At 42.6% G+C, this 27,178-nt stretch overlaps 1 protein-coding gene and 1 non-coding gene across 4 annotated transcripts in view; both read left to right on the top strand.

The window, feature by feature from the left end:
• The window catches only part of Trpc3 (transient receptor potential cation channel subfamily C member 3), a 67,232-nt gene that overhangs the window by 30,871 nt on the left and 9,183 nt on the right, over positions 1–27,178 (top strand). The window contains exons 4-10 of one of the 3 annotated variants that reach the window (XM_028889833.2): positions 4,531–4,695; positions 8,361–8,577; positions 9,186–9,419; positions 12,425–12,689; positions 16,139–16,334; positions 18,429–18,638; positions 21,742–21,825. In XM_028889833.2, the coding sequence (XP_028745666.1) occupies positions 4,531–4,695; positions 8,361–8,577; positions 9,186–9,419; positions 12,425–12,689; positions 16,139–16,334; positions 18,429–18,638; positions 21,742–21,825 (1,371 nt within the window). The remainder of the gene's footprint in view (positions 1–4,530; positions 4,696–8,360; positions 8,578–9,185; positions 9,420–12,424; positions 12,690–16,138; positions 16,335–18,428; positions 18,639–21,741; positions 21,826–27,178) is intronic. The other 2 variants (XM_028889836.2, XM_028889834.2) reach the window with 2 other exon arrangements.
• Positions 14,184–14,302, top strand: LOC114707189. Its single transcript, XR_003736618.1, has one exon. It is a non-coding gene; the product is annotated as a 5S ribosomal RNA (ribosomal RNA).

Below are 27,178 nucleotides of genomic sequence, written 5' to 3'. Positions count from 1 at the left end.
ATTAATTCAAAAGATATGATATTATATATCTCAAGAAGAACACAGGCTGTGTTCCTATTTGCAGGATACAGGCCAGTTAGGCTGAATTTTATAACAGGTAAAATGCTAGGGTTTAACTTATAGTAAGTGTTGGCAGCATGTGGTGCAAGCCACGAGGGTCGACGTGGATGGTCTCACATACACTATGTAGAAAGGGTAATCAGTGCCCTAATGCACATCCTCGGATTTAAAGATGGCCCTGTTGGGAGGAGTGGGAGGGAAAAGTCCAAGACCAAAGCATTATTTCTGTCCTCAAGTGTTGGGAGTGGCTCAGACATATAATCCCGGCATGAGAGGGAGACTGAGGCAGGAGGATTGCTTTCTGCTGTAGGTCAGCTTGGGCTACAGAGTAAGAGCCTGTCTCAAAATCAGAACAAACAAAAGCAGGCTGGTGGGATGGCTTTAGTGAGGAAAGGTGCTTGCTGGGAAAGCGTGTCAGCCTGAGGTCAACCCCCTGTGCTAGGGTTATCTGGGAAGAAAGTTGAGAAAATGTCACCATCAGATTGCCTATAGGCAAGTCTGTGGGGACGTGGGAGGGCCCAGCCCATTATGGGCAATGGCACCCCTAGGAGGATGGTCCTAGGTTATATAAAAAAAATGAACTAAGCAAGCCAGGGAGCAGCAAGCCAGGGAGCAGCAAGCCAGGGAGCAGCACTCCTCCATGGCTTCTGCTTCAGCTCTTGCCTCCAGGTTCCTGCCTTTGGTTCCTGCCCTGACTTCCCTCAGTGCTGCAGGGTGATCTGAGAGTTGTAAGTTGTTTTCGGTTATGGTGTTTCTCACAGCAATAGAAACCCTAAGACACTGCAGATCGTGCATAGAGGTGGAAGTGAATCCACATGTTGTCTTCTGACCCTTGCATTAGCTCCATGGCACCCTCAGGCTCACACACACATGCACACACAATAGCAATAATACAATTTTTATGCAGTTTAAGCCCTAAGAAAACCAGGGTCTTGGTTCATTTGTGCTACTGTGACAATAACTGAGGCTGGGTCAATTACAAAACAGGATGTGTTTTCTCACTGTTCTGGGGTGGAAAGTCCAAGATGAAGGTACTGGCCCAAGGCTGTGTCCTCCAGAAGCACTAACAGTGCCCTCATGTGGTGGAAGAATGGAAGAGCAATATGACAAACTCCAAATGGCTCTTCTATTATGGTCAGCTCTTCAGCAAGAGCTGTGCCATCTCTTAGTTGGATTGTTGTTTGTAAGCACAGGATCTTGCTGAGTTACTCAGACCAGCCTTGAACTCCTAGACTCATGCGATCCTTCTGCCTCCAGCCTCCTAACTAGCTGAAACTACAGACTAACAGTGTGTTGGGGGGGGGGGTAGCTCTCACCACCTCCTCTAGCCTTTACCTCTCTCACCTCTTCAGAATATCACATGACAACACCAGAATTTTAAAGGAGATGCTTTCAAGCCATAGCAAGCAGATACTCCCCAGAGGGAAGTGAGTTCACCCACCCAAATGGACACAGAGCATTTGTCTCTTAGCCATGTGGATATTCTGTACCTTATAGAAACCTCTGGGTTGCCTCAGAAAACTACATGCTTGCCTCCCCAAACAGTAATCTGATCTGATGGTACTCTATGCTCACCCTGTGGCTTTTCTGGTATACCCAGCTTCTTGCTCTCAGGCTGGCTGGCTGGGGTCTCTAGAGGGCTATGATTTGGATCCATGCAGCATCTTGTCTCACAAACAAGCCTTGAGGTACTGAGACATTTCCACCAAGATGATTTTGTTCCAACTTATTGTCTTGTTGAGGATGTGGAGTCCAGTTTTATTATAATGGTTTACATTGGATTCATTGACAGCCTGCTGTAGTTGGAAATTTTTGGGGGGCCACCAACCAGCTCCCAAATGAAAACACAGAGACTTATTATTAATTATGAATGTTCAGCCTTAGCTTCAGCTTGCCCGACTGGTTCTTTTAGCTTAATTTAACCTGTTTCTGTTCCTCTACATTTTGCCTCAGGGTTTTTTAACCTTTTCTTCATTCTGTATATCCTATTTTCCTGCTTCCTCCATGTCTGGCTGGTTCCTGGTGTCTCCCTGTTGTCTCCTTTTCTTTCTTACTCAAGCCTAAATTCCTTCTCCTGCTTACTCTCTCTGCCAGGAAGTCCCACCTATACCTCCTCCCTAGCAATTGGCCATTCAGCTTTCCATTAGACCAATCAGGTGCCTTAGGCAGGCAAGGTAAAACAGCAACACATCTTTACATAGTTAAACAAATGCACCACTTCTTTGCACAGTTAAACAAATATTCTGCAACAGCCTGCCATGTGCTCTGAAGAAATGACTGCTCATGGTTTAAAGTAATATCGACTCTCCTTTTTTTTATTAAATTTATTTATTTATTTTACATCCCGACCGCAGTTTCCCCTCCCTCACACCCTCCCATTCCCTTCCCTTCTCCCACCCTCCATCCTCCTCTGTTTCTGTTTCAACTCTTCTATTTTTATCTGGTACCAAATGCCCAGTGCAGTAGCTGGCTGATATAAAGTAAGAGTATAAAGCAGTCTGAAAAGTGAATGGATAAATATGGCAGACATTTAGGAACTGTAGAGGGAGGGGTGAAACAGAAAAGAAATAGTCTAAGCCGGGCAGTGGTGGCGCACGCCTTTAATCCCAGCACTCGGGAGGCAGAGCCAGGCGGATCTCTGTGAGTTCGAGGCCAGCCTGGGCTACCAAGTGAGCTCCAGGAAAGGCGCAAAGCTACACAGAGAAACCCTGTCTCAAAAAACCAAAATAAAATAAAATAAAATAAAATAAAAATAAAAATAAAATAAAATAAATAAATAAATAAAAAAAAGAAATAGTCTAAATATAACATCTGGCAAAATGGAGCTTTGGGGCTCTTCACAGAATCTGAGGGAACACCGACCTTAAAATGTTCAGTTTTGATTGTGTCTACAGCATTTCCCAAGGGGTCATTTAATGACTATGTTAGTGTGTGAGACAGTTTTGAAATTGTGAACTTTACAGGATGTGGTAGCACATGTCTTTAATCTCAGTACTGAAGAGTCTGAGGCAGAATCCCAGACTCAAGATGAGTTGGTCTTGTAGTGAGTGAGACCCTGACTTAAAAGAAAGAGGAGAGGAAGAGAGAGAGGAAGACAGTAAGTAAATGGTTTGGAAGGAAGACCTAACATACTCTTAGGAACTAGCAATGGTGAGATAATCAGAAAGAACCTTTAGTCGGGAATTTCTCGGGCAGCTTGGGTGCTATAACAAAGCACCATAATTAGGGTGATTCATTGGCAACAGAAACACTTCTCATAGTACTGAGGACATTTGAGGTCAGGATGGCAGCAGGACTTTCCGGGCCAGGGCCACCTATTGAGTTGCAAAGTACTGACTTCTCTTTGTAATACATGTGGCAAAAACAGAGCCCTGTGGGTGCGTGTGCGTGCGTGCGTGTGCGTGTGCGTGCGTGCGTGCGTGCGTGCGTGCGTGTGTGTGTGTGTGTGTGTGTGTGTGTGTGTGTGTATTATAGATAGGCACCAAAGTCACCAACCATCTCATGTACTCTGTCCCCAGGCCCCAAGCATGCCCTGAAGCCCGGCCTCCTAAGGCCAGCACATTGGGAGGTTGGACTTCAAAATGTGAATTTGAAGGCACAGCCTTTGACCCACAGCAATGCTGATTTCACAATAAGTCACCCAACAAAGAAAGCAGTTGCTAGGTCAGCCTGGGCTACAGTATGAGACCCTGTGTCAGAAAATCAAAAATGTTTTAGAGGCAAGATACAAGTTTATAGAAATTAAATGCACAAGCTTAAAAAAAAAAAAAATGAACCGAGCGGTGGTGGTGCACGCCTTTAATTCCAGCACTTGGGAGGCAGAGCCAGGCAGATCTCTGTGAGTTTGAGGCCAGCCTGGTCTACAGAGTGAGATATAGGACAGGCACCAAAGCTACACAGAGAAACCCTGTCTTGAAAAACCATTAAAAAAAAAAAAGAAAGAAAGAAAGAAACCGGCTGGGGAGATGGCGTGGCAGCTAGGAGCGGTGCTCGTGTGCGCCCTGCATGGTGTCTGCTGGCTCAGTAACAGCTCTGCAGATCCCTTCGTGTTCAGCCACAGCACAGAGGCTCCAGTATGCGTCATTTATGTAATTTTCATATGGGTGGTATTTGGGGAGTAACCCAGAAGTTTAGTTACTTCCAGTCAACAATAAGCCAAATAACCGTTTTCCTTTTCCATTTTGAAATGAATGCAAGAACACTGACGAGGGGCGTTGTGGGGGCATATTGTCACAAGAGAGCCAGTGTCAGGCATTGCCAGAGGAGTCGGTGACCAGACAGGACTGTGAGAAAAGGCAGCTATCCACTTTCTCCCTCGGCTTCCGCCTTAGTCCTAAGAGGAAGCGAGTTTGAATAGCAGAGAGAAGACAACGGAGGTTTTACAGGCTGTGCTCTGGAAGGGGATGCATTGGGATGCTCTGCTGTGGACAGGGGGATGCTAACCTGTCTCTCTCCCTCTCCTCCCAACAGTTTGTGGCTCACCCCAACTGCCAACAACAGCTTTTGACGATCTGGTATGAGAATCTCTCCGGCCTTCGGGAGCAGACGATCGCTATCAAGTGCCTGGTGGTGTTGGTCGTGGCCTTGGGCCTTCCATTCCTTGCTATTGGCTATTGGATTGCACCTTGTAGCAGGGTACTAGCCTCTCCGCCTTCCCTCTGTACCTGGTGTAATGGGTATCTCTGTTGGGGAAATGCAAAAGCTAAAGGTCAGGTTCCCACCTCGTTGGCTCTGCGTTTTAAGTGACTGAGGAACAAATATTCTACTTTTTAGTGGGAGGATCAACTCGAGGATAGAACTGGAAAGGAGTTGGTACTAGCAAAACGGTTCACATTTGCAGGCATGACATTAATGCTTTTAGGGTAAAATGCCCATGGCAGACAGGGAGGAATAAGTGGCCAGAGTGAAGTAGCATTTCTGCAGTTACTCCTGACAGCGTAATAAGACGAGCATGGCCGAGGCTGGCTGGAAAGGGAGAAGGGAAGTAGACGGCTGCACTCAGTGGGACCACAAAACTGCTAACTATTTTCAGGGCACTCATCTGAACCCATTAGACACACCTGGGGCTGAGTATTAAGCACATGGATATCAGCGGTATTATTTAACCTTCAGTCATGCCCAAAGTGGGTCAAGTCCTTTGTTCTTCCAGAAAGTTCCAGCGTGAGTAGAACTGGACTTAGGGGCTTTCAATTTTTTTTAAACTGCTTGACTTTGCTTTGATCACTCTGATACCTTTCTCCTTTCAACCTGCCCAAGGAGAGCTAATTTGGTTGTGATTAAGAAATCCCCTATACAAGATGTGGAAGAGAACATGAATCATGCTAACAGAATCTGTATTCTGATAATAAGGGCCACTTCCCTGGAGAAGGAGCTGCTCTTAGGTCCTTTAATCTCTTGTTTATATTCACAAGTCTGGTTTTATTTAGATCAGAATCTATTTCAGGCAAAATGAGTCAAGGTCACTTACAAATGACCCTGTAAGTCTAACATTGCCCGGTGGCTCAGCAGTCTCCTCCGGGTGTATACATGTGTGAGGATGTTTATCCATTCACTTCCTTATTGAGCTGGCCCATACAATAAAGGGTAGAAAGTTTGTCATTTTGACCAAGTTTGATGACTGATGGATTCTTTGTTATGTATCATGGAGAAGCTACTCTACAATTCTTGAAATACATAAACACTAAAGACTGGAACATAAATCATGTAAGAGCCTGCAGTGAGCAGAAACTTATAACCCGAACAATTTCCCTTTCTGGAGGAAATGCATCACAAAGTTCTGGCACCCAAGAGTCTGTCTTCAGGTATCTCAGTCAATTAGAGCAGGTTAGGGTTGCAGTGGGCATCTTGGGGTGTACATTTTTACCTCTTATTAAAATAACAGCTCCCTGTGTAGTGTAGGAACTTAGCCATTCCTGGAGCCCATGCATGGCTGTGCTTATTGCACAGAGTAAAGAGATAACTGGAGAATTCTCAGGCTGGGGGTGCCTTAGTGGATGAAGTGCTTGTCTGGCAAGCATAAGTACCCAAGTTCCATCCCTCGTATCCATATGCAAATCTAGGGATGATGGCATGTGTCTGTAGTCTCAGTGCTGGAGAGCTGATGTGGAAGATTCCTGGACTAGCTAGCCAGCCAGTCTAGCTGACTAGTAAACTCTAGGTTCAAAAACCAAGGTGGAGAGCCCCAGAAGAATGACAATGTTGACCTCCAGTCTCTGCACACAGACCTGGGTGAAGCCTTCTTAGGCTGGGGACAGGGCTCTGCATTAGAGCATTTGCCTAGTGTGCATGAGCCCTGGCTCCAATACTGTAAAAGAAAAAGAAAAAAACTCCACATATAACCCATTTTAAAAATTAGTATACTGTTTTATTTTCATCTCATTTAAAATTTTGTTATTATTGTATTTTATGTGCATATTTTGCCTGCTTGTATGTCTGTGCGCCATTTATGTGCCTGGTGCCAGTGGAGTCCAGAAGAGGGAGTCAGATCCCCTGTAACTGGAGTTATAAATGGCTCTGAACCCCAATGTGGGGCTGGGGATAGGACCTGGGTCCTTTGGAAGAGCAGCCAGTGCTCTTAACCACTGAGCCATTGCTCCAGCCCCTCATTTAAAGTTTTAAAGACCAACCTTTAAGGAAAACAGACTTGGCGATTCCCAAGAATTGCAAGTGCCTTGGCAGTGATGCTAAGCACACCCTCTGCAGCTGTCTAAGCAGCGATGGGTAATCGTATTGTTGCTTATTTTTCTGTGTCCGGTATGGAAATGTAACAACTGTCTGTGTGCATGCATGTTCAAATTCAGAAATACTGGACATTCTTTGGTCATTTGTTGATAGCAGATTAAGGTTCTGGACATCTGTTTGAAGTTAGTCTTCCAAATGTGAACCAAATCTGTTTTGAAGGTCACAGACTGAGTTAAAAACCAGGCTCTGAGTATGCAGAATCGAGGACATACTTAACAAATATATCCAATGTAATGTACCTAATCCTTGGACTATGGATGCCCCTGGGAACAAGAGGAATTGCTTCTCATTTCCTGTTAGAACATGAGACTTTTTTTTTTTTTTTTTTTTTTTTAGTTTTTTCGAGACAGGGTTTCTCTGTGTAGTTTTAGTGCCTGTCCTATATCTCACTCTGTAGACCAGGCTGGCCTCAAACTCACAGAGATCCGCCTGGCTCTGCCTCCCAAATCCTGGGATTAAAGGCGTGTGCCACCACTACCCAGTAGAACATGAGACTTTTAAGGACAGTGTATCACAGGATATTTTTAAGGAATCACCTTCAAATAATTACAAGCTGATCGTTGAAAATGTCTTTCTTATATGCATCATTTTCAAAACTCGGAGATTATTTTTGATCAAGCTACCTTACTTGGACATTCTAGTTATTTTATTTCTTCCTATTATGTAGGTAGTAATTGATAAGATTTTTATTTAATATTTTCTTCCTTTTAAAATATGATGTATGGTATGATGAGTCTGGATTATTTGAAAATGAAAACTAAAACTTGTTTACAGTGTAGTAATTATTTTACTCTTCAGAAAGCTTTTAATGCCCTATGTGAGTCTATAAACTCAGGTTTCCTTTCCAGGCCCAAGAACTTTGACTTTGCAATAGTTTTGCACGCAAAAATAAGAGTAAGATCCATCCCTTATACTGGAGTTTCCAGAAGTGCATCAGTCAGGGCAGCATGGTGTACAGCATAGTAGGCATTTAGAAGTGAATTTTAGAGGGAAAATATCCCTAAAAAAAGCGTAATTTTCACAATGCATAACTGTCAGGGGAGTCCAGCCTCCTGACGTTGTGACTTGATGTCTACAAATGTGTTGGGCAACATTCATAACTATCCAAAGGTTGGACAAGCCTGAATAGCTCTTCCGAAGCAAACAGAAAGTGTTTCAACTTCCTTCACTTATTCATTTTTATCCCGTATAGTGATTGTTGTGAATAGAAGCCAAATTTTTTAGAGCATCGCCCTCTCACCCTCCCTCCTATCTCCCCCCTTTCTCCCATCTCTCCCTATCCACAATTCCCCCTCTCTCCCCCTCCCTTCCTCCTCCCCTCCCCATCTCCACCTCCCCATCTCCTCCTCCCTTCCCCTCCCCCTCCCTTCCTCCTCCTCTCCCCATCTCCCCCTCCCTTCCTCCTCCCCTCCCCATCTCCCCCTTTCTTCCTCCTCCCCTCCCTTCCTCCTTCCTCCTCCTCTCCCCATCTCCCCCTCCCTTCCTCCTCCCCCTCCCATCTCCCCCTCCCCCATCTCCTCCTCCCTCACCTCCCCCTCTCCCTCTCTCTGTCATTACAGCTGGGGAAGATTCTCCGAAGCCCCTTCATGAAGTTTGTGGCACACGCTGCCTCCTTCATCATCTTTCTGGGTCTGCTTGTGTTCAACGCCTCAGACAGGTTTGAAGGTATCACCACAATGCCAAACATCACTGTTATTGACTATCCCAAGCAGATCTTCAGGGTGAAGACCACCCAGTTCACATGGACAGAAATGCTAATTATGGTCTGGGTTCTTGGTAAGCCTTTTAAGTTCCCTAATTTCTATCCAAAACAGTAGTTACTGAAATGATTGCCATTTTCTACTAAAACTATTATACTATATATGATGAGAACATCATATATAACCATTAAACATAAGCTAAACAAGAAACTAGATAATGCTGAAAGGTATATGTCGACACTAAATTATTAGCATGGGTCTAATTATTTAATTGAAATACTTGGGGCTAAAGAGACTCTTATATATTGCTTTCGTTTCAGGGATTTTAGGAGTGTTCTCACTTTCGGGATGTTTGTTACTTGACTTCAGATAACTCATTTTGAGTGGCTGTGTTAAAGGAAAAATTTGAGGTAGTATGAGGGGAAAAACTGCTCCATCTCAGGAATGGAAGCACCCTGTGCACTGCTTTGTATCCCAGAGTGCTCTGTGCTCTGCCCCCACTCGCATCCTTGCTGTTCCGACTGAGTAGGCCTGTTCTTTCAAATCCGACGTGATGGGGTCCATCAGTCCCTAGCGGAAGCTTCCTTTCCACTCAGCTCCACCAGGACCTTTCCTGGGTGTGGACACAGTATCGGCTCAGCCTCAGCTGTACGATCTAATCCACGCCTCTGGTTTCTTGTGCAGGGATGATGTGGTCGGAGTGTAAGGAGCTCTGGCTGGAAGGACCCCGGGAGTACATAGTGCAGTTGTGGAATGTGCTCGATTTTGGCATGCTCTCCATCTTCATCGCGGCCTTCACAGCCAGGTTCCTAGCTTTCCTGCAGGCAACAAAGGCTCAGCAGTATGTGGACAACCACGTGCAAGAGAGTGATCTGAGCGAAGTCACACTCCCACCTGAGGTTCAGTATTTCACCTACGGTGAGTTGTCAGCTGCAGGGTCCCTTTACATTTCAGGAAGGACATTTTGGAAAGAAACAGCTGGAGAGATGGCTCAGCTGTAAAAGGCTAGGCCTACAACCCAAAATATAAGACATGGTAGCTCTTCTATCAGAGCTGGGGATGTTCTAAGATTCCAGAAACCACAGGTAGAATCAAACCCTACATGTACTGTGTCCTTTCTCACATGTAAATATGTGCTTTGTGATAAAGCTTGATTTATATATTAGAGACCATGATTGATTAATAACTAATAAAACAAAAATTATAATAGTCTACTGTAATAAAATTGCCAGAATCAGCAGTTTTGAGTTCCAGGCTTATTATTGAGGAAGATAGAAATTTCTTCACCACAGCACCTATTGTGCTCCACTGGTACTCAGGCACTAGGGGGCAGACAGCCTATCCACCGTGGAGACACTGGACAGGGTGAAGGATGGAGCCAGTGGAGACTGTACTGTTAGGATGCTTAGCAAACGGGGCAGCTTAAAACACGTACATTGTTTGCTTCTGGGATTTGCTGTTTGATATTTCCGGACTACAGCCAATCATCAATCACTGAAATTATGGAATGCCAAACCTCAGATTAATAGACAACCACCGTATGCTCAGCATGAGAAATGTGTAGAGTGTGGGCAGTAGGGAGAGCATGAGCTTCAGAATCTGAAAAACTAGATGCTCAGGGGCCTGGAATAAGATGAAGGAAAATTCAGCAGAAGCAGGATGTAGGAGCTAAAGTTTGTACCTCTGAGAAGGTGGCTGCACTGGAGAGGGTATTGTATCTTTCTCGTGGCGGGGACGTCCAGGTGGAAGGGCACTGATGGCTTCTTTGCACAAACCAGTGTTACAGAGCTGTAGCGGGCAAATTTTCATTATAGTTGTATGTTAGTGGGGCCTACAATCCCCCTACACAGGAGGCTAAGACAGAAGAATCACAGGCTCGAACCTGCCAGGCTACATAATCAGGGTCAGCCAGGGCCACTTAGTGAGAGCCTGCATATGAATAAATGAAAAATAATAAAAATTAATTAAATAAAGTCATAGGGATATTGCATAGTCCTAGAGTGCTTGCCTAGCCCAAATACCACAATAAAAATTAATTAAAATAGAATAAATTATTGTCTGGCACTCATTTTACAGATAAGAAAGTCTAAAATTTAGTATTTAGAAGTGTTGTGGTTGGTTGGGAGGAAGAGTCTGTAAGTGTGACTAGGACTCAGTGTTGTGAGGGGAACAGATACTTTGACATTTTTAGGAAGTCTCCAAAATATACAGTATTGCAGTGCATGCAATGTAAACACATTATCAGTCATCATCAACGAACAAGAGTTTTAGGGGCTGGAGAGATGGCTAGCAGTTGGGAACACTGACTCTCACCTGGGTTCAAATCCCAGCACCCACATGGCAGCTTACAGCTATCTGTAACTCCAAGATCTGACCCTCACACAGACATGCATGCAGGCAAAACACTAATGCACATAAAATAATAAAAATAATTAAATTATTTTAAAAAACAAGCAAGATTTTTAATGTACTGTTGCTGGTTGTTCTTGCTCTTTTTTTGGGGGGGTGTCACCCACCTCCCAAATAAATCACACATGGAGGCTTATTCTTAATTATAAATGCCCAGCCTTAGTTTGACTTATTTCTAGCCAGCTTTTCTTAACCTGTCTACCTTGTGCCTCTGGGCTTTTTCCTTTTCTTACTTCTGTAATTTTACTTTCACTCTTACTCCGTGACTGGCTCTGTAACTGGCTGTGTAGCTGAGTGGCTGGCCCCTGATGTCCTCCTCCCAGATCTCTCCTCCCATTTATTCTCTCTGCCTGCCAGCCCCGCCTGTCCTTTCTCCTGCCTCGCTATTGGTCGTTCAGCTCTTTATTTGACCATCAAGTGTTTTAGACAGGCAAAGAATCACAGCTTCACAGAGGTAAGCAAATGCAACATAAAAGAATGCAACATGTCCTTGCATCATTAAACAAATGTTCCACAGCATAAACAAAAGTAACACACCTTAAAATAATATTCTACAACAATGTACTAAGGACACTGGCTCAAAGGGGCAAATGAACACCATTTATAATTAAAGGATTGAAATCTTGTTTTATGTGATATGTTATTTTGATTGTTTCTATAAGCTGTGTATTCAAACTTATTCATGTGATTTTAGTAACTGTTGGCTGGAGGGGAAATTATTAAACCAGGCTTCCCAACTTCCTTTATGTATGTTTTTAAGTCTTGTCTTTATAAAAAGAGAAGTAACACTGGGCCACTGGAGGCAGTGACTGACACACAATCATTTGACAGACGTTCAGTTTGCTGTTGCCAATGTCTACAGTGCAGCCATTCTTCTGGAGATCACTCAGTTTGCACAGAATTAACCGTGTAGTATTTCATTGGCCTGCCAGGGAACTGGATCTGCTGTATAGTATTGGGGTCCTCACTCAGGGTCTGCCTCTAACACATGTACACTTCCTGGGAGCCTGCCATGTGGCTCGGCCCTCACAGGGTCAGCACCACTGTGATTTGGTAATACTCTCCCTCCTTACTGTTGGACATTTTACTTGTGTTAATTGATAGATGGATTGATTTTCAAAATAAGTTTCACTGAAGTTTTGCCTATGGCATGGCAAAACAACCAGTAAGTAAAGCGGATAACTAAGGGGAAAGTGAATATCAATGGTCACTTGTACAGGACATAGTCTGTCCATGAAACATTGAATCTCTCCCTTTTGTATTTTATTCTGTTTCTGTGCTATGTGAGGCCATCTTGGTGTCTTCATAATAGGGTTTCATCCATTGAAATAAAGATGTTGTTCCTAGCTTAACATAATAATAGTATCTGGACAGTTAATTAAATTGCCATTGTTTCATCTGAAGCAGGAACCACTTGTCTTTATAATAGATCTGTTTGCAGTATTTGTTTTGCATAGTTAGGAATAAGTTAAAAACTCCAATTTTAATCTCTCTCTCTTTCTCCCCTTTTCTAGCTAGAGATAAATGGCTCCCTTCTGACCCTCAGATCATATCTGAAGGCCTTTATGCCATAGCTGTGGTACTCAGCTTCTCCCGGATCGCATACATCCTCCCTGCAAACGAGAGCTTTGGGCCCTTGCAGATCTCCCTTGGAAGGACCGTGAAGGACATATTTAAGTTCATGGTTCTGTTCATTATGGTGTTTCTGGCTTTCATGATTGGCATGTTCATTCTTTATTCTTACTACCTTGGGGCCAAAGTCAATCCTGCTTTTACCACGTAAGTAAGACATCATACTAAAAAGGTATAAAAAGAAATTCTAGCAGGTCCAGCAAATGAAGGCTGTCAGCTGTCATAATGAAGCCATTCTCAAGAGCAGAAAAACAACCATAAAATCAGCATCTGCAGCTGGTCATACAGGCCATTGGTCCACTCTTGGAGTTTAGTGAGATTCCACCACAAGCATTGATCAGGATCTGGAAAAATACCAGATGAAAAGGGCTATTTTAAGAAAACTGGATGGCAAATGTCTAATAGTGGCTATCTCTTGTATTCTGTAGACATTAAATTTAGCATCATTTTGAGATCTGTGTTTCTCTTTCAGCTCCTCTGTTAATGTGTTCTTCAGTAGTGAGTACAGGGAATAAAGTAGGCAGAAAGGGTAGCTCCTAGGAGGAGAGCTCCAGCTGCTGCCCTGAAGAGTCACCTCCTCCCGAAGCCTTTCTTGATTAACCTCTATAGTCACTGTCACCGTAAGGTCCCCACCATGGAGCTACCTGGGCTATGAGAGTCTCTCTTTCACCATAGGCCTTTGGTTGTCATGGGGATGAGGCCCTCCCTGTGTTTCAACCCTCACAGGCAAGAATCTCTCAAACTCTCACCAGCTCCCCTTTGTTCCCCATAATGCCACAGCTGCGAGCCAGCTACACAGTAAATTCCCTGTAGATAATGTACAGCATCACATCCTTGGAGACATCTGAATTGTTTTAAAATTATCTTTTAAATAGTTATTGTAGAGCGGGCCTTCCTTAAAGATAAAAGAGACCAGCAGCTCGCTTTATTATAATAAATGACAAAACAAAAAAAATCCCGTGACTCCATTGGTGAATAGACAGGACCCCACACAATTCCCTGTGCTCTCTGCCTCACAATAGTTCATATGATAGATTACATTTTTCTTTTCTCTTTTGAAGAAAGGCCTGGCAACATAATATAGTGGAAAGAATATCGGCTGGGAAGTCTGGCAGGCCAGGATTTTAACACAGTTCTGCTATTTTCTAACTGCACCCTTTGGTTAAATTACTGAACATTTCTCAGTGTCATTTTCCTCATTTTTAAAATAAGCATGATAGATTTTAAATAAGGTTGTCGTGAGGATTACATAAGGCTGGTTATGTAAAGCCTCTTGCCCACAGTAGGAGCTCAGAACCACAGTGCCCTTTCCGTTCTAACGGCCCTCTTTTCCCACACATACCCAGCCCACGGATGCTGCGGGGAGTTGAGGCAGGGAAGTTTGCAAAGGAGCAAGAGGAAGGGGCAGGGTGGTGCCGTGACAGGTGTAATAAATGCAGAAACGGAGGCCAAAGTGTGCTGCAGCCTCCTGACTCCACATGCCATAACCTCACCATGTCTCTATGGAACAGAATTCTTTACTCTCCAGCCTCTCTGCCCGGGGACTAACAACATTTCTAGAGCATGCTAGATGTTCCAGTGATACTGGTTGAGTGGTTAGAGGAATACATAAGTAAACTAGTATTTAAAACTGCAAGTCTAGTCTACGGCCATACCACCCTGAACTCACTCGATCTCGTCTGATCTCGGAAGCTAAGCAGGGTTGGGCCTGGTTAGTACTTAGATGGGAGACTGCCTGGGAATACCGGGTGCTATAGGCTTAAAAAAAAATTAAAAATAAAAATATTAAAAAATAAATAAAAAATATTAAATTTAATATAAAAAATAAAACTGCAAGCCTATAGGCTTCATTATTATTTATAATTCGTTAGCGATATTTTAAAGTACTGTTTTCATAAATAACTTTCTGAGGGGAAAAAGACAATTTTCCACCTGTACTTCACAATGACCTTGGCCTGTGTGACGGTTTAAGAATTCTGTATTTGTTCCACAGATCTGAAGATCATATGACAAAATGAGCTAAATGCCAGTGGACAAAAGTCATGTGAGGGGTAAACCCTGGCGCTTAGGCTGGGCAGGGCTTGCACACTGCTTGTGCTAGAAGGACTGGGTTGTTCTAGTTCTCTTGTCTCCCTCCTCTTCCAACTGAGCATTACCCTCATGGAGGAGGTGAAGCTGGCTTCCAGAACCTGTATCCCACATGCAACCAACTACAGATCCAATTATTCTTTAAAAAACGTGTCTGTGTTGAACATGCACATTCTTTTCTTGCCATTATTCCCCAAACACCGTAGTATAACAATTATTTGCAGAGCTTTGCATTATATTTGTTATTGTAAGTAACCAAGAGATGGCTTACATAATACCGGAAATGAGACACTGGTAATGTGAAAATACAATACCACTTATTTGGGAGTCCCTTGCACGTCCTCAGATACTGATACCCATGAGAACGTTGGAAACCAATTTCCCACAGATGACATGGGGAGACTGTGGGTTCTTGTTCCAAAAATTCTAATGGGGATGTTTACAATACAATGAAAAGCCTCTCCTTCGCACCAGCCCTCAGGCTGTTCATTGTCTTTCATTCTCGGAAGCCATGGTTTCTTTTGAACATTTTCAGAGATTTCTTTTTTCCCAAAAAGAGTGTAAGTATTCATATAGCCCTTTCTTTTGTATTCACATGACTAAGTAGTTCACACTTGCTGCATTTTTTTCATGTAATGTACCTTTGCTAAGGTTTATCTTATAAAGGTATGAAGATAAATCTGCCTCTTTATCCCCGGTGGCCGCACAGCATTCCACCATCCGCATGCACCAAAACTCTTTAGCCTGATCCCTGGGTATTGAGGTTGTTTGTTTGCTGGTGCAAATTACTTCATTGCAAGTCATGATGAATTCATTGTACATCCCTTTTTTGAAGTGGATGTTTAGTTTTAACCCTAACCCAGGAAGTTTGATTGACATTTCCAAACCCCTTCCAAACTTCCATCCTTCCAGAAGGAAAGCGTGGGTATTGTGACATCACTTCAGCTTTCACCTGAGAACCTCAGGGGATACTTGCTGCTAAGCACCGGAGTAATGGGGACATGGTGGCATGTGCCTGGAATCCTACCACTTAGAAGCTGGATGCAGGATGATCCACTCAGGGCCACCCTGGGCCACATAGTGAAATACTGTCTCAAAAGAAAGTGAAAAATAATATATCGTAACAATAATTCTACTTTTAAGATTTTTATTTAAGCTTTATTAGAAGCTAGGGAAATGGCTCAGCAGTTAAGAGCTGTAGCTGCAGAGGACCCTGGGTTCAATTCCCAGCATCCACATGCTTAGTAACTCCAGTTCCGGGGTATCTGATGCCCTCTTCTGACCTCCACAGGCACTGGCTGCATTTGGTGCATAGACATTCATGGAGACAAAACACCAGTACACATGAAGTAAATAGTAATATTTTTTAAAAAGCAATTGTTAGAAGTTTATGATGATAGTATTTTATAATAATGTTTATAATAATGATCTGTATAGCATCAGATACTGACTTGTTTTTACTTTTTAATGCTGGAAATGCTTCATTACTGTGTTTAATTTTTCAATAGGGTCGAAGAAAGTTTCAAGACTTTATTTTGGTCCATATTTGGACTGTCTGAAGTGACTTCTGTTGTCCTCAAGTATGATCACAAATTTATAGAGAATATTGGATATGTTCTTTATGGAATATACAATGTAACTATGGTGGTTGTTTTACTCAACATGCTAATTGCTATGATTAACAGCTCATACCAAGAAATTGAGGTAAGTGTTTCCTGCCCTGTGTATCAAAAGCTTTAAGACTATTGGCTAGAAATGTTGGCTGTAGGGGGACTTATGACTCCTAGGCCACCCAGCACTGCTCCTGGTGGAGGATATGACAGTCAAGTTGACTATGTTCTTTAGGCAAAATGTCCAGTCCCTAGAAGCCACTCTGCTTTGGATTCTGGATTTGTTGATTCTGTAGCCTTCTTTATTGTTTCATACTTTTTGTTTTGTTTTGTTTTTTCGAGACAGGGTTTCTCTGTGTAGCTTTGGTGCCTGTCCTGGATCTCACTCTGTAGACCAGGCTGGCCTCGAACTCACAGAGATCCACCTGACTCTGTGTCCTGAGTGCTGGAATTAAAGGTGTGCACCACCACCTCCCGGCCTGTTTCATGCTTTTTAAATGTCTTCCTCTTTTGGATTTAGTACCTTTTTTAGCCATGTGTTACCTCCACCAAGCAGCTGTGCTTGTCTGGGTTTTGGAAGACAGTGTCTCACTCTATAGCCAGGCTTCCAGGACCTAACTGTGTCACCCAAGGCCTCAAACTCAGGGTGCTCAGTCTGCTTCATATTCCCGGGTGCTGAGATTACAGGTGTGCAGTACCACACCTGGCTTCTAAGTGCATTTTATAACAGATGTCCCTTATGTAGTGTCCTCAACACAGAAGGTAGGTGTATTGGTTATTTTTCTTGTTGCTGTGACAAAAGCGAATATAGAAAAGCAGAGCTTGTTTGGGGCTGACAATTAAAGGGTACAGTTCATCTTGGTGGGGAAGAGCAAGAGCTTCAGACAGCTAGTCACACCGCATTCTCAGTCATGACGCGGAGAAAGATGAGCATTGGTCCTTAGCTCATTTTCTCCATTTTATGCAGTCCTGAGCCACAACTACCCACATTTTTAGTAGGTCATGCCACCTAAATTAACTTTCTCACAAGAATACCCAGGGGTTTATCTCTTAGATGATCCTAGATTCTGTCACAGTGCCAATCAGTATTAACCAGTACAGTAGATCCTGCAGAAGCCAAAGGTGCAGTACTGTGAATGTCTGCGTGTATGGTAACATCAGTGTGGGCTCTGAGCACTAAAGGAGCCCACTTCCTATACCTGTGGCCCTGCTTCATGTCTGTTGTCAGTGAAGATGTTTGTGCCAGTCACCATGGGAACCACTGGGAACAGAAAAAGATGGAGACAATCCTGGCCTCTGTAGGATTTATGTGACATATGAGGACATGTAGTATAAACACAAACTTCAAAATGTGAGTGATCCAGTGAAGTGTGTTGACACACACCTGTTAGCCAGCACTTTGGAGGAGGTGGCAGGAGGGTAGCCTAAGCTACAGTGTGAGTTCCAGGCCAGGCTGTGCTAGTGTGGAATCCTCAACAAAACAAATGAAGATGGATGAAGCAAAAATGCCATTTTCCCCTTTGCCTTTACAGTAAGATGCATGACATCTATACCAAGCTGGTATAGATGGGCCTGGAGAGCAGGGAGGGTGGCGGAGAGTGAGAAACAATGATGAATGTGAAGAAATGGTTGGGGTGACAGAGGGAGACAGTGATGAATTGTTTTATCCTTCTTTGACCCTGAGTTTTTCTTGCCTTTTTGCTTTACCTTGGAGTGAGGAGCAGGAAGTGCTGGTTATAGCTCAGTAGGTCCAGACAGAGGCGTATGGAAGAGAAAGCATTTGAGTAGCATACATGGGAGTCTACATTGTGAAGACGTGTAGGAACTACATGCAGATGAATGGAATTACTTAACTGTTCAAAACATAATATAGTTACTGTAAGAATATACATCAAGTCTAGAGTGTCTAGTTTAAAATTTAGTGACCGTGGGACTGGAGAGATGTCTTAGAAGTTAAGAGCAAACACTGTTCTTGAAGAGGACCAGAGTTTAGTTGCCAGAACCCACATCAGGTGGCTTACAACTATGCAGTTGTAACTACAGTCCGCTTCTTCTGGCCACTACAGGTATATGCACACACACACACACACACACACACACACACACACACACACACACACACACAATGTAAAAATAAAATCTTTAGAATTTCATAACTGTTCTAACAATGAGTTTTGTTTTGTACCAGGATGACAGTGATGTGGAATGGAAGTTTGCTCGTTCAAAACTTTGGTTATCCTACTTTGATGATGGAAAAACATTACCTCCACCCTTCAGTCTGGTTCCCAGTCCAAAATCGTTCGTTTATTTCATCATGAGGATTGCTAACTTTTCCAAATGCAGGAGGAGAAGACTTCAGAAGGATCTGGAGTTGGGAATGGGTAACTCGAAGTCCAGGGTATGTATTGAGAACTCCAAAACAAATGTTTTGAGTCTTTTTCCTTGTCCTTTAATGCTTGTTCATTAATTTCCATGTGTGAACTTAGAAGATATTGAAGGCAGCCGTCTATTCCATGACCCCTCATAGACTAATACTATCTGCAGAGTGTTTCAAATAGTCACTTAGTCTATGTCCTATTTGGGGTCAGCTGCTCATGTAAATGCCATAATATAAACAAGCAACTGAAAAGCTTGTTAAACACAAAGAAGAAAGTTATTGCCGAAAAATGCTTTGAACCTGTGTGCCCCATGCTTCCGACCGGTTACTCTGAAGTTAAGTAACTTTAACTTCGGTTCTTCGCCTTGGCATATGCATAGTTCACTAGCACTCTATTTAGAGAGACTGAGCAAAGTCATCTTTCCTGTAGTGAAATGCCATAGATAGGAGCCTGAGCATAGTCCCAAATAGCAATGAATGCCCTTTATAAAGAAGAATAAAAGCTTTTGGGTTGACTCACTGGAGTCACTCGGTAACCAGGAAGGTAAGTTTCAAGGTGGCACTTCGTCACTGTGAACTTAGTTTCCATATATAGAGTTGGGGTAGGAGACACAACATAACAGTGGATTTAAAATAACAGGGAAGGAAGCAGACGGGAACAAATGTGTGAGATTCAAACACTGTTTCTGTCTGAAATTGTGAAAATGGAGCCTGGCGTGGTAGTGCATGCCTGTAATCTCAGCACTTGGTAGAGTGAGGCAGGAGGATACCAAGTTGGAAGCCAGGTTGGGCTACATTGCAACTTTGTATGAAAATGGTCTCCCTCTGTCAGAGTATAGAATCCCAGGGAAACAATAAAACATGGGCTTTCTCGAGAATGGTAGAGGCTTTTTCTCTTTGAAGCTGGGGGAAAGACAAGATTGATACAATTTAATTCCTTTTTTTTTTTTTAAGGTAGAACTGTGTTTCCAAGATTTGTAATAACCCTAGAATCTTACTCTATAGAAAGTGACCTTGTGCTCAGAGTGGGACCCCAGCATCAAAAAATAAGTTTAAAAAGAAGCAGCTATTTGAGGCTTTTTGTGTGACATGGATGTGATCGTTCACGGCTATTAGACCCTGCGGCAGTGACCGACTGTCCATGCCTTGTTCAAAAACATCTCACAAATACAGTGAGAAGCCATGGTGTGAAAGGAAGGGGAAGCCTCTGGGCTAGACTTGGGTCTGAACTCTGGCTCTTGAGACTCATCAGCAAGTCATACAGATAAATTGCCTCACCTAAAAGAGGAAAGCAACGGGGCTTCTGTGAGGATTGAGTGGGATGTGCTCCGCCCCAGCTCATCAACCATCGGTGCCCATCCTTGTCTGATTCCACAGTGCTCTGCTGTGTGTAGACCTTGTGCAGCAGTGTGAAGTGGATTTCGTTATCCCGATTTTATAGCTGTGACACCTGAAGCCATTTAATTAGCTCCCCGGGGCCAGGTCACGGGGCCAGCAGCCAGTGCGGGGCATATGTGGAGTCCAGGCTTTCTGGAAGTCCATGCTTAGCCCTTTGTTAGCCTTTTTCAGTCTCTGAGGGGTAGCTGGCTCCTGGTGTCCTGGGCAGCTCTGCCTGCTGTTAAGATTGACAGTATTTTGATAAATGTTTTGATGCTTTAGGGAAGTTCAGCTACTTAAGTATTATTTTTTAAAAAGGGGGGGCTCTCAAGCGTGGGGCTTACAACCTTTTGTGCTTCAGAGAACATATTTTGAAGTTTTCTTTCTGTAGGCAGCAGAGTTTGTGGACTTTGGATCTGAAAGGGTCATAGTGTAGATGGTGGCTACCCAAATCCAGGTGAGCAGAGAGCACTTAGACCTCTCTGAAGGCCCACAGGGGAGCTGGCCACAGGGTGCTTACTCCTACCATGTTGCCCCATTGACAGGAGGAAGGAGCTTTTTTTTCTCACCTAGGAGAGCCTGCCTCGGTTTCTCTCTCTCTTCACAGCCTCCTAAACTGTCAAACTGGCCTTGAACTTGTGATCCTCCTGCCTCACTCTCCCCAGCATCTGGGGTTCCAGGCATATGCCACTACACCCAGCTAAAGCTTTTCAATTACTCATGGGCATAGACTTCCTTCATTAAATGAATTAAATACAAAGTTGAAGAAATGCCATTTATTTTTTTTTTTTGGTTGTTCTGTTCCAGAAGAACTTTAAGAAACATTTCCCTGCTGCGTCAGCTAAGCTCGCTCAGTCAGCAGGCAGATACTGACCCCCAGTGGCAGAGGGAAAAGTAACATCACCAAGGGCATGTCCTAGCAAAAGGGTGAACAAGAGGCCTGTCCAGTCAGTCCTGTCACCTCTGCCCTGGACTGCCACACCTTCCTGAATTGTCGCAGTGAGGCTCAGGAGGTAGAGAGAATATAATTGGGTGGGGGGCACTTTTGAATCATGTCTTATACATGGCAGCTTGCCCTTGAATGATAGTAAGTCCCTGCTCGTGCCTGTGTGAAGCATGGACAGCCTTAGGCTCTCTGCTACTTTCTGCTCCTACCTACTCAAAACTTGAGACAAGAGCAGGGGTATATGATAGACAGACAGACGGACAGATAGATGAGACAGGGAATAAAGCTCCATTCTTGAACCCAATTCTCTCTAAAGGTCTGATTCTTGCTCAGAGTAAGGCAAGATGCTTGGGAAGAGGTATTATCTAGGTGATTTTGTAGGGCTACAAAATGCTTGTAAGGCTGCCCACACCTGTGGTACACTTCTGTTCAACTTAGGAGAGGAACCTGTGTTCAGCAGCCAGTCAGCCCCTTCAGAGGTATTGAGGGTCTGGATGGTAAATGTTGTCTGTCCCTAGGAAAACTTATGCTAGGTAGGGGCCAACTTCTAACATGCGTTCTTAATAAACAGCTCTGTTACACTGTGTCTTGACAGTGTTTTGATGGAGGTGGACATGCCTCTCACGTGGATATTTGCCTTTGGAAATATTTATTTCCCTCATAAAAGCCAACTCGGAAAAAAAAAAATGTTCCTCAAAAGTGCTGACTCCAGAAATGCCATCCAAGAGAATCAAATAGACTATATTTCTTATTCCAAATGATTGTATTCTAATTTACTAGGTTAATTGTATTTTTTCCTAGTTAAACCTCTTCACTCAGTCTAACTCGAGAGTTTTTGAATCACACAGTTTTAACAGCATTCTCAATCAGCCAACACGATATCAGGTAAGAACTCCTTAGCCATTCTCTGTTGTGTGTGATTCCTTGTATGTCTCTGTATGTGTGAAGTAGTGCATTCTTCATATATACTGTAAAGCCTTTCAGAATCAGACGTTAGGGACTTCAAAAATTAGAATTGTTATTTTGCTTTTTTTTGCTAAAGAAGAGGCTTTTTGTTGTTTCTGTAGTTTTTATTTTCTTAAGATTGAAATTCTTTATTTCTCATTTTCTTAAGACTGAAGTTTGAACCCAGAGCCTTGCCCAAGCTACAGTCCTGGTCTTTTTTATTATTTTATTTTATTTTGAGATAGAGTCTCACTAAGGTTCCTGGCTTGACTTCCAACTCAGCTACCCAGGCAGGACATGAATTTTCAATCCTCTGGCCTCAGCCTCTCCAGGAGCTGGGAGCACAGGCCTGTACCACCAGGCTCAGCAAGAAGGATTGCTCTTGCAATGTTGACAACAAAGTGTTTCGATAGTTTTTTAAAGTTAGATTTATATATTTTATGTGAGAGTGTTTTGCCTAGGTATAAGTCTGTATACCACGTGAATGCTTGATGCCCATGGAAGTCAGAAGAGGGCATTGGATCCCCTGGAATTGGAATTACAGATGGTTGTAAACCACCATGTGGGTACTGGGAACCAAACCTTGATCCTCTCTCTGCAAGAGCAACAAGTGCTCTTAACCACTCAGCCATTGCTATAATTTCCAAAGAACGAATATTTGCATAAACCCTGCCCTAGAGAAAGGAGTGGAAGATGTAGTATATGAGAATAAGTGATGTTGTCAGTATGAGGTCTAGTATTTTGCAAATGGTCACGAGGCTCAATCATTTTGTCAGTACAACTTTAAAATGCCTCTTGAATGTTGATGTTATTCGCAGATTTGGACACTGTTGTCTAGCATAGAAGAGGTTATAGTTCTTTGTTTCATCTGGCTAGTCATTTTGATCCTCATATCTTTAGATTCCAATATGTCTAAGGTGGAGAGAGGATTAAGGCATTTATAGTGTCTGTGGTGTTAATTGATGGGTACAACCCACCTCTGCATACAGTTTCCTTAGAAGAGGAAAACTTGGCAAGCTGGACTGGCACATTGATTGTGGAAGCCTTTCTTTGTTTGACAACTTTACAGTCTGTTAGAATGTGGTACTTAGTTTATTTCATTCCCCATCTCCTACTGATAGAAATAAAGCCAGGATTTTTATATCAGCCTAACAGAAATAATCAAGTGCTTTTACTGTGCGTTTATCATGAATGAACTTGACCATATTATGTTTGATGATCTGTGTGCCCTTCCTGATGACTTTCTGCTACCAATTAAGAGGAATTTTTAATAGTTAAACTACCTGCCTTTACCTGTGATATGCTTTTACCAGTGTGTGAATGCCTTGAATTGTTTTAGCTGTTTTGTTCCCATCCTGGACGTTTTAATTTTTGCAGTCAACTTTACAAGGCTTTTATGGCTTTGGGATTTAAAGACCTATTATGTAAGGTCCTTTAGACTCACATGCATTCCGCTCTTTCTCTTTTTATATGAAGTAGTCAATCCATGTAGAATATACTTGAATGTAATGATGCATAAAGGTCTACACTGATTTTTTCCAGATGATAATGTCCATCTATGTTCATTATGTTGAATATTGTTTTGTTTCCTATTGGCTTTTCATTTACTAAATTTCTGTAGCAAATTGACTTATTCCTATGTGTTTTTTTTTTTTTTTTTTTTTTTTTTTTTTTTTTTTTTTGGTTTTTCGAGACAAGGTTTCTCTGTGTAGCTTTGCGCCTTTCCCGGAGCTCACTTGGTAGCCCAGGCTGGCCTCGAACTCACAGAGATCCGCCTGGCTCTGCCTCCCGAGTGCTGGGATTAAAGGCGTGCGCCACCAACGCCCGGCTCCTATGTGTTTTTTTATTATGTCCTATTGTTCTGTCTATGAATGCTATATGGCCATACATAGTTTAAAACAAAGTCAAACAAAAACATATACAAATTTATATCCTTCCTTACTTTGGAGCTTCCATTTTGCAAAATTACCTGGCCATTCATTTTTTTTCTTTGAAGTTTGGAGTTTTAGTTAGCTTGTCTAGTTCACAAAGTCTCTGGCTGGTGTTTTTATGAAGATTGAATTAATGTTTCAAGATTTGATTCTTCCTGCTGTCCCTTTTTTCATATTTGGATTTTTTTTTGGGGGGGGGCGTTGAATGGTTGGTTGGATAGATGGATTTTTCTGATGTTAATTAGTTTGGTTTATCTGAGATAGGGTCTCCTGTAGCCCAGATTGTCTTCAAACTCAATAAGTAGAAGTTGGCCTTGAACTCCTGGTTCTACTTCCTCTACCCACCAAATGCTGGCATTTACAGGTGTGTGCCATCATGCCCAGATTTATACAGGTCCTTGTGTCTCGTGTCATTATATTTATTATATTCAGTCTGTGAAAAAAATTCCAGAACTGCCAAATAGCAACTACTGAAGGGCTAAAAGAAGATAGAATTGTATTCCTTTCTCATGTTCAAAAGTTCAGGTCACTCAGCCCTTCTGGAATGTGACTGAAGATGTCTAAGACCCTTCTCTATCTGTTGTTCTTGCTGTGACAAAGGTCATGTACCACTGAGCTTGGCTTTGAACACAGCGAATTTTGAAGGGGAAAGTTTTATGCCTCCATACATACTTTTCCCTGAGATATGCCTGTTTTCTTTCCCTTTTATGAGGCTTTGTTAATAAGAGACTTTGTTTAGGCTGCTTCTAGAGACACTTGAACTCTAGAGAATTTTTAAAACAGGTATTTTCCATCATTTCCACTTTGGGCAGTAAGTGCAAAATTCCATGCACTTCTTGTAAGCATAGTTTCAGGAGACATGTAACTATCTTGAAGCATATTACATTAGAGAGTATGAAAGTTTAGTTATCAAGTGTTATTAAATAATATCAATAGTATCTAAGCATATCTAAGCAGGAACTATGAGTCCACATGTGATTATCTAATCTGAACCATGGTTTATGGGCTGAGTTTTGTGACCCATCATGGAGTTGGAAAAACAGAAGCTCATGAGTACTCTACGTTCACTCGTCTGGTAAATAAAGACTTTTATTCAAAATTCAGAGATTTTTTTTTTTTACTCCCTACACATCTGCCTCACCTTAATTCTTATTCGTGTATGTGTGTTATATGTTCTTGAAGGTATGAGTGTGTGCAGGTGTATATGCTTGTGAATGTGGGGACCAAAGGTTGGTGTCAGGTGTTTCCCTCGGTCACTTTCCACCTTATCTCTCAATGAAGCCAAAACTTGAGGATTTGGCTAGATGACTGGCCAGTGAGATCCAGGGACCTACCAGTCTCTCCTTCCCCATTAATGGATTTATGATGGTGCTCGAAATCTGAACTCAGGTCCTCATCTTTTTTTTTTTTTTTTTAAAGACAAGGACTCCCTATGTATCCCTGGCCATCCTGGAACCCACTCTGTAGACCAAGCTGGCTGCGAAACTAGATTTGCCAGCTTCTGCCTCCTGAGTGCTGGAATTAAAGAAGTGTGCCACCACATCCAGCCTAGGGCGTCATTCTTACACAGCAAGCACTTTACCAACTGAGTAATCTCCCTACCTTAATTTTTAGGAAGTTTTAGGCCAGGCATGGAAGTGCAACTGTAATTTCAGTATTTATGAGGCTAAGGAAGGAGTATAATGGATTTGAGGCCAGCCTGGGCTACATAACCAAGACCTTATCTAAAAAAAAAAAAAAAAAGAAGAAGAAGAAGAAGCAACAAAATAAAAAATAAAAATTTTATTTCATTTTTTGGCAAGATGTTTCTAAGGAAAATCATTTCACAGAAGACCATTTTAAATTCAGAGTTATTCTCACTTTCTTTGACAACCAAAGTGCTCACAGCACCATGAAAGATGCTTATTTAGTTATCGTGACCACATCTATGCCACTACGCCTTGCTTTAATAAATGTTAGTGTTTTGACATATTCTTCTGGCTTTCTTCAGTTACTGATGCACCTCCAGCTCTCCTGCTCTTCTAATTTGTCTCCTTCCCTACATGGAAAGCTTCTGCTTCTTCTTAGGTCTCATGTGTGCTTTTCTCATATACCACTTACATAAATAAATCCATGGCATTATACATAAGCTTTTTGGGGGATGTTTGTTTGCTTGGATTGGTTTGTAAATATGTGTTATTATTTTTAATCATGTAGGGGATGCTATGTGTACAACGAGTACAGTGCCCATGGAGACTAGAAAAAGGCATCAGATCCCCTGGAGCTAGAGTTACAGGTGGTTGTGAATTGCCCAGCATGGGTCCCCTGGAAGAGCAGTTCACACTCTTGCCTGTTGAGCTGTCTCTCCAGCCCCTTGCTTGTGCATTCCCTAATTATGTAAATAATATAATAAAAATTGTTACAGATACTTCATTTTGCTGCCAAGAATTTTCCATATTGCTACATGGATATCTCATTTTTAATTGTGGTGTAATATTCCACTGTGACAACAAACACCTTGTTCAATTTTTTCAAAGAATATTTAGTTCATTTTCTATTTTTGACTGTTATAAATAGTGCTATAATGACTATCTTAGGTATGTCTCTTTTCGTATTATAAGATTTTTTCCTAACTTTTGTTCTTAAGAGTGATTGTATTTCTATTTTCAGCAGTAGATACACATAAGGATTTCTTAGCTTCCGCACAAGCACTTGAACTCAGAATTTAAAAAAGAAAAGAAAAAGAATATCAATTACAAAACAACTGGCCTATATGCTCCAAAATGAAAGACCAAGGAAAGCCAGGCTGTAACCTAAACACCTAGGATTGCCATGAGGGGTTAGCAAGACGGCTCATTAGTACATGGAAGGCAGCTCATAATCACCTATAGTTCCAGATCCAGGGACTCTGAGTCCCCCTTCTGGCTACTCGCATGCACATACCCTCACGCAGGAGCACACAGATACACATAGTTAAAAATAAAAGTTTTTTCCCTTAAGAAGAATCCATGAATGTGAGAACAACCTGGGCGACAGAGTGACACTGTGTTAGGGGTCAGCCCTGGGTTAGGGAAATGGCTCATTGGGTAAAGCACTTGCCACGCAGTCATAAAAACAGGAGTTTGGATCCCAGAGCCCTGGTAAAACTGAACCCAGCCATGCTTGCATGTCTGTAATCCCAGTAGTCCCCAGTGAGGAGAGCCCCCGGAAGTCCAGGCCGGCTGCCCTGGCATGTACAGTGGCAAACAAAAACCCTCACTCAAGGCAGAATCAAGGGCCATGCCTCTGGCTTCCACACACATGCTGGGGCATGCAGCTGCCTTCCTACAAACATGCACACCACACACACACACATACACACACACACACACACAAATTAGTTC

The sequence above is a fragment of the Peromyscus leucopus genome, chromosome 6 (genome assembly GCF_004664715.2).
Source record: "Peromyscus leucopus breed LL Stock chromosome 6, UCI_PerLeu_2.1, whole genome shotgun sequence".
NCBI classification, from domain to species: Eukaryota; Metazoa; Chordata; class Mammalia; order Rodentia; family Cricetidae; genus Peromyscus; species Peromyscus leucopus.
This window is presented reverse-complemented; position numbering and strand designations above follow the sequence as displayed.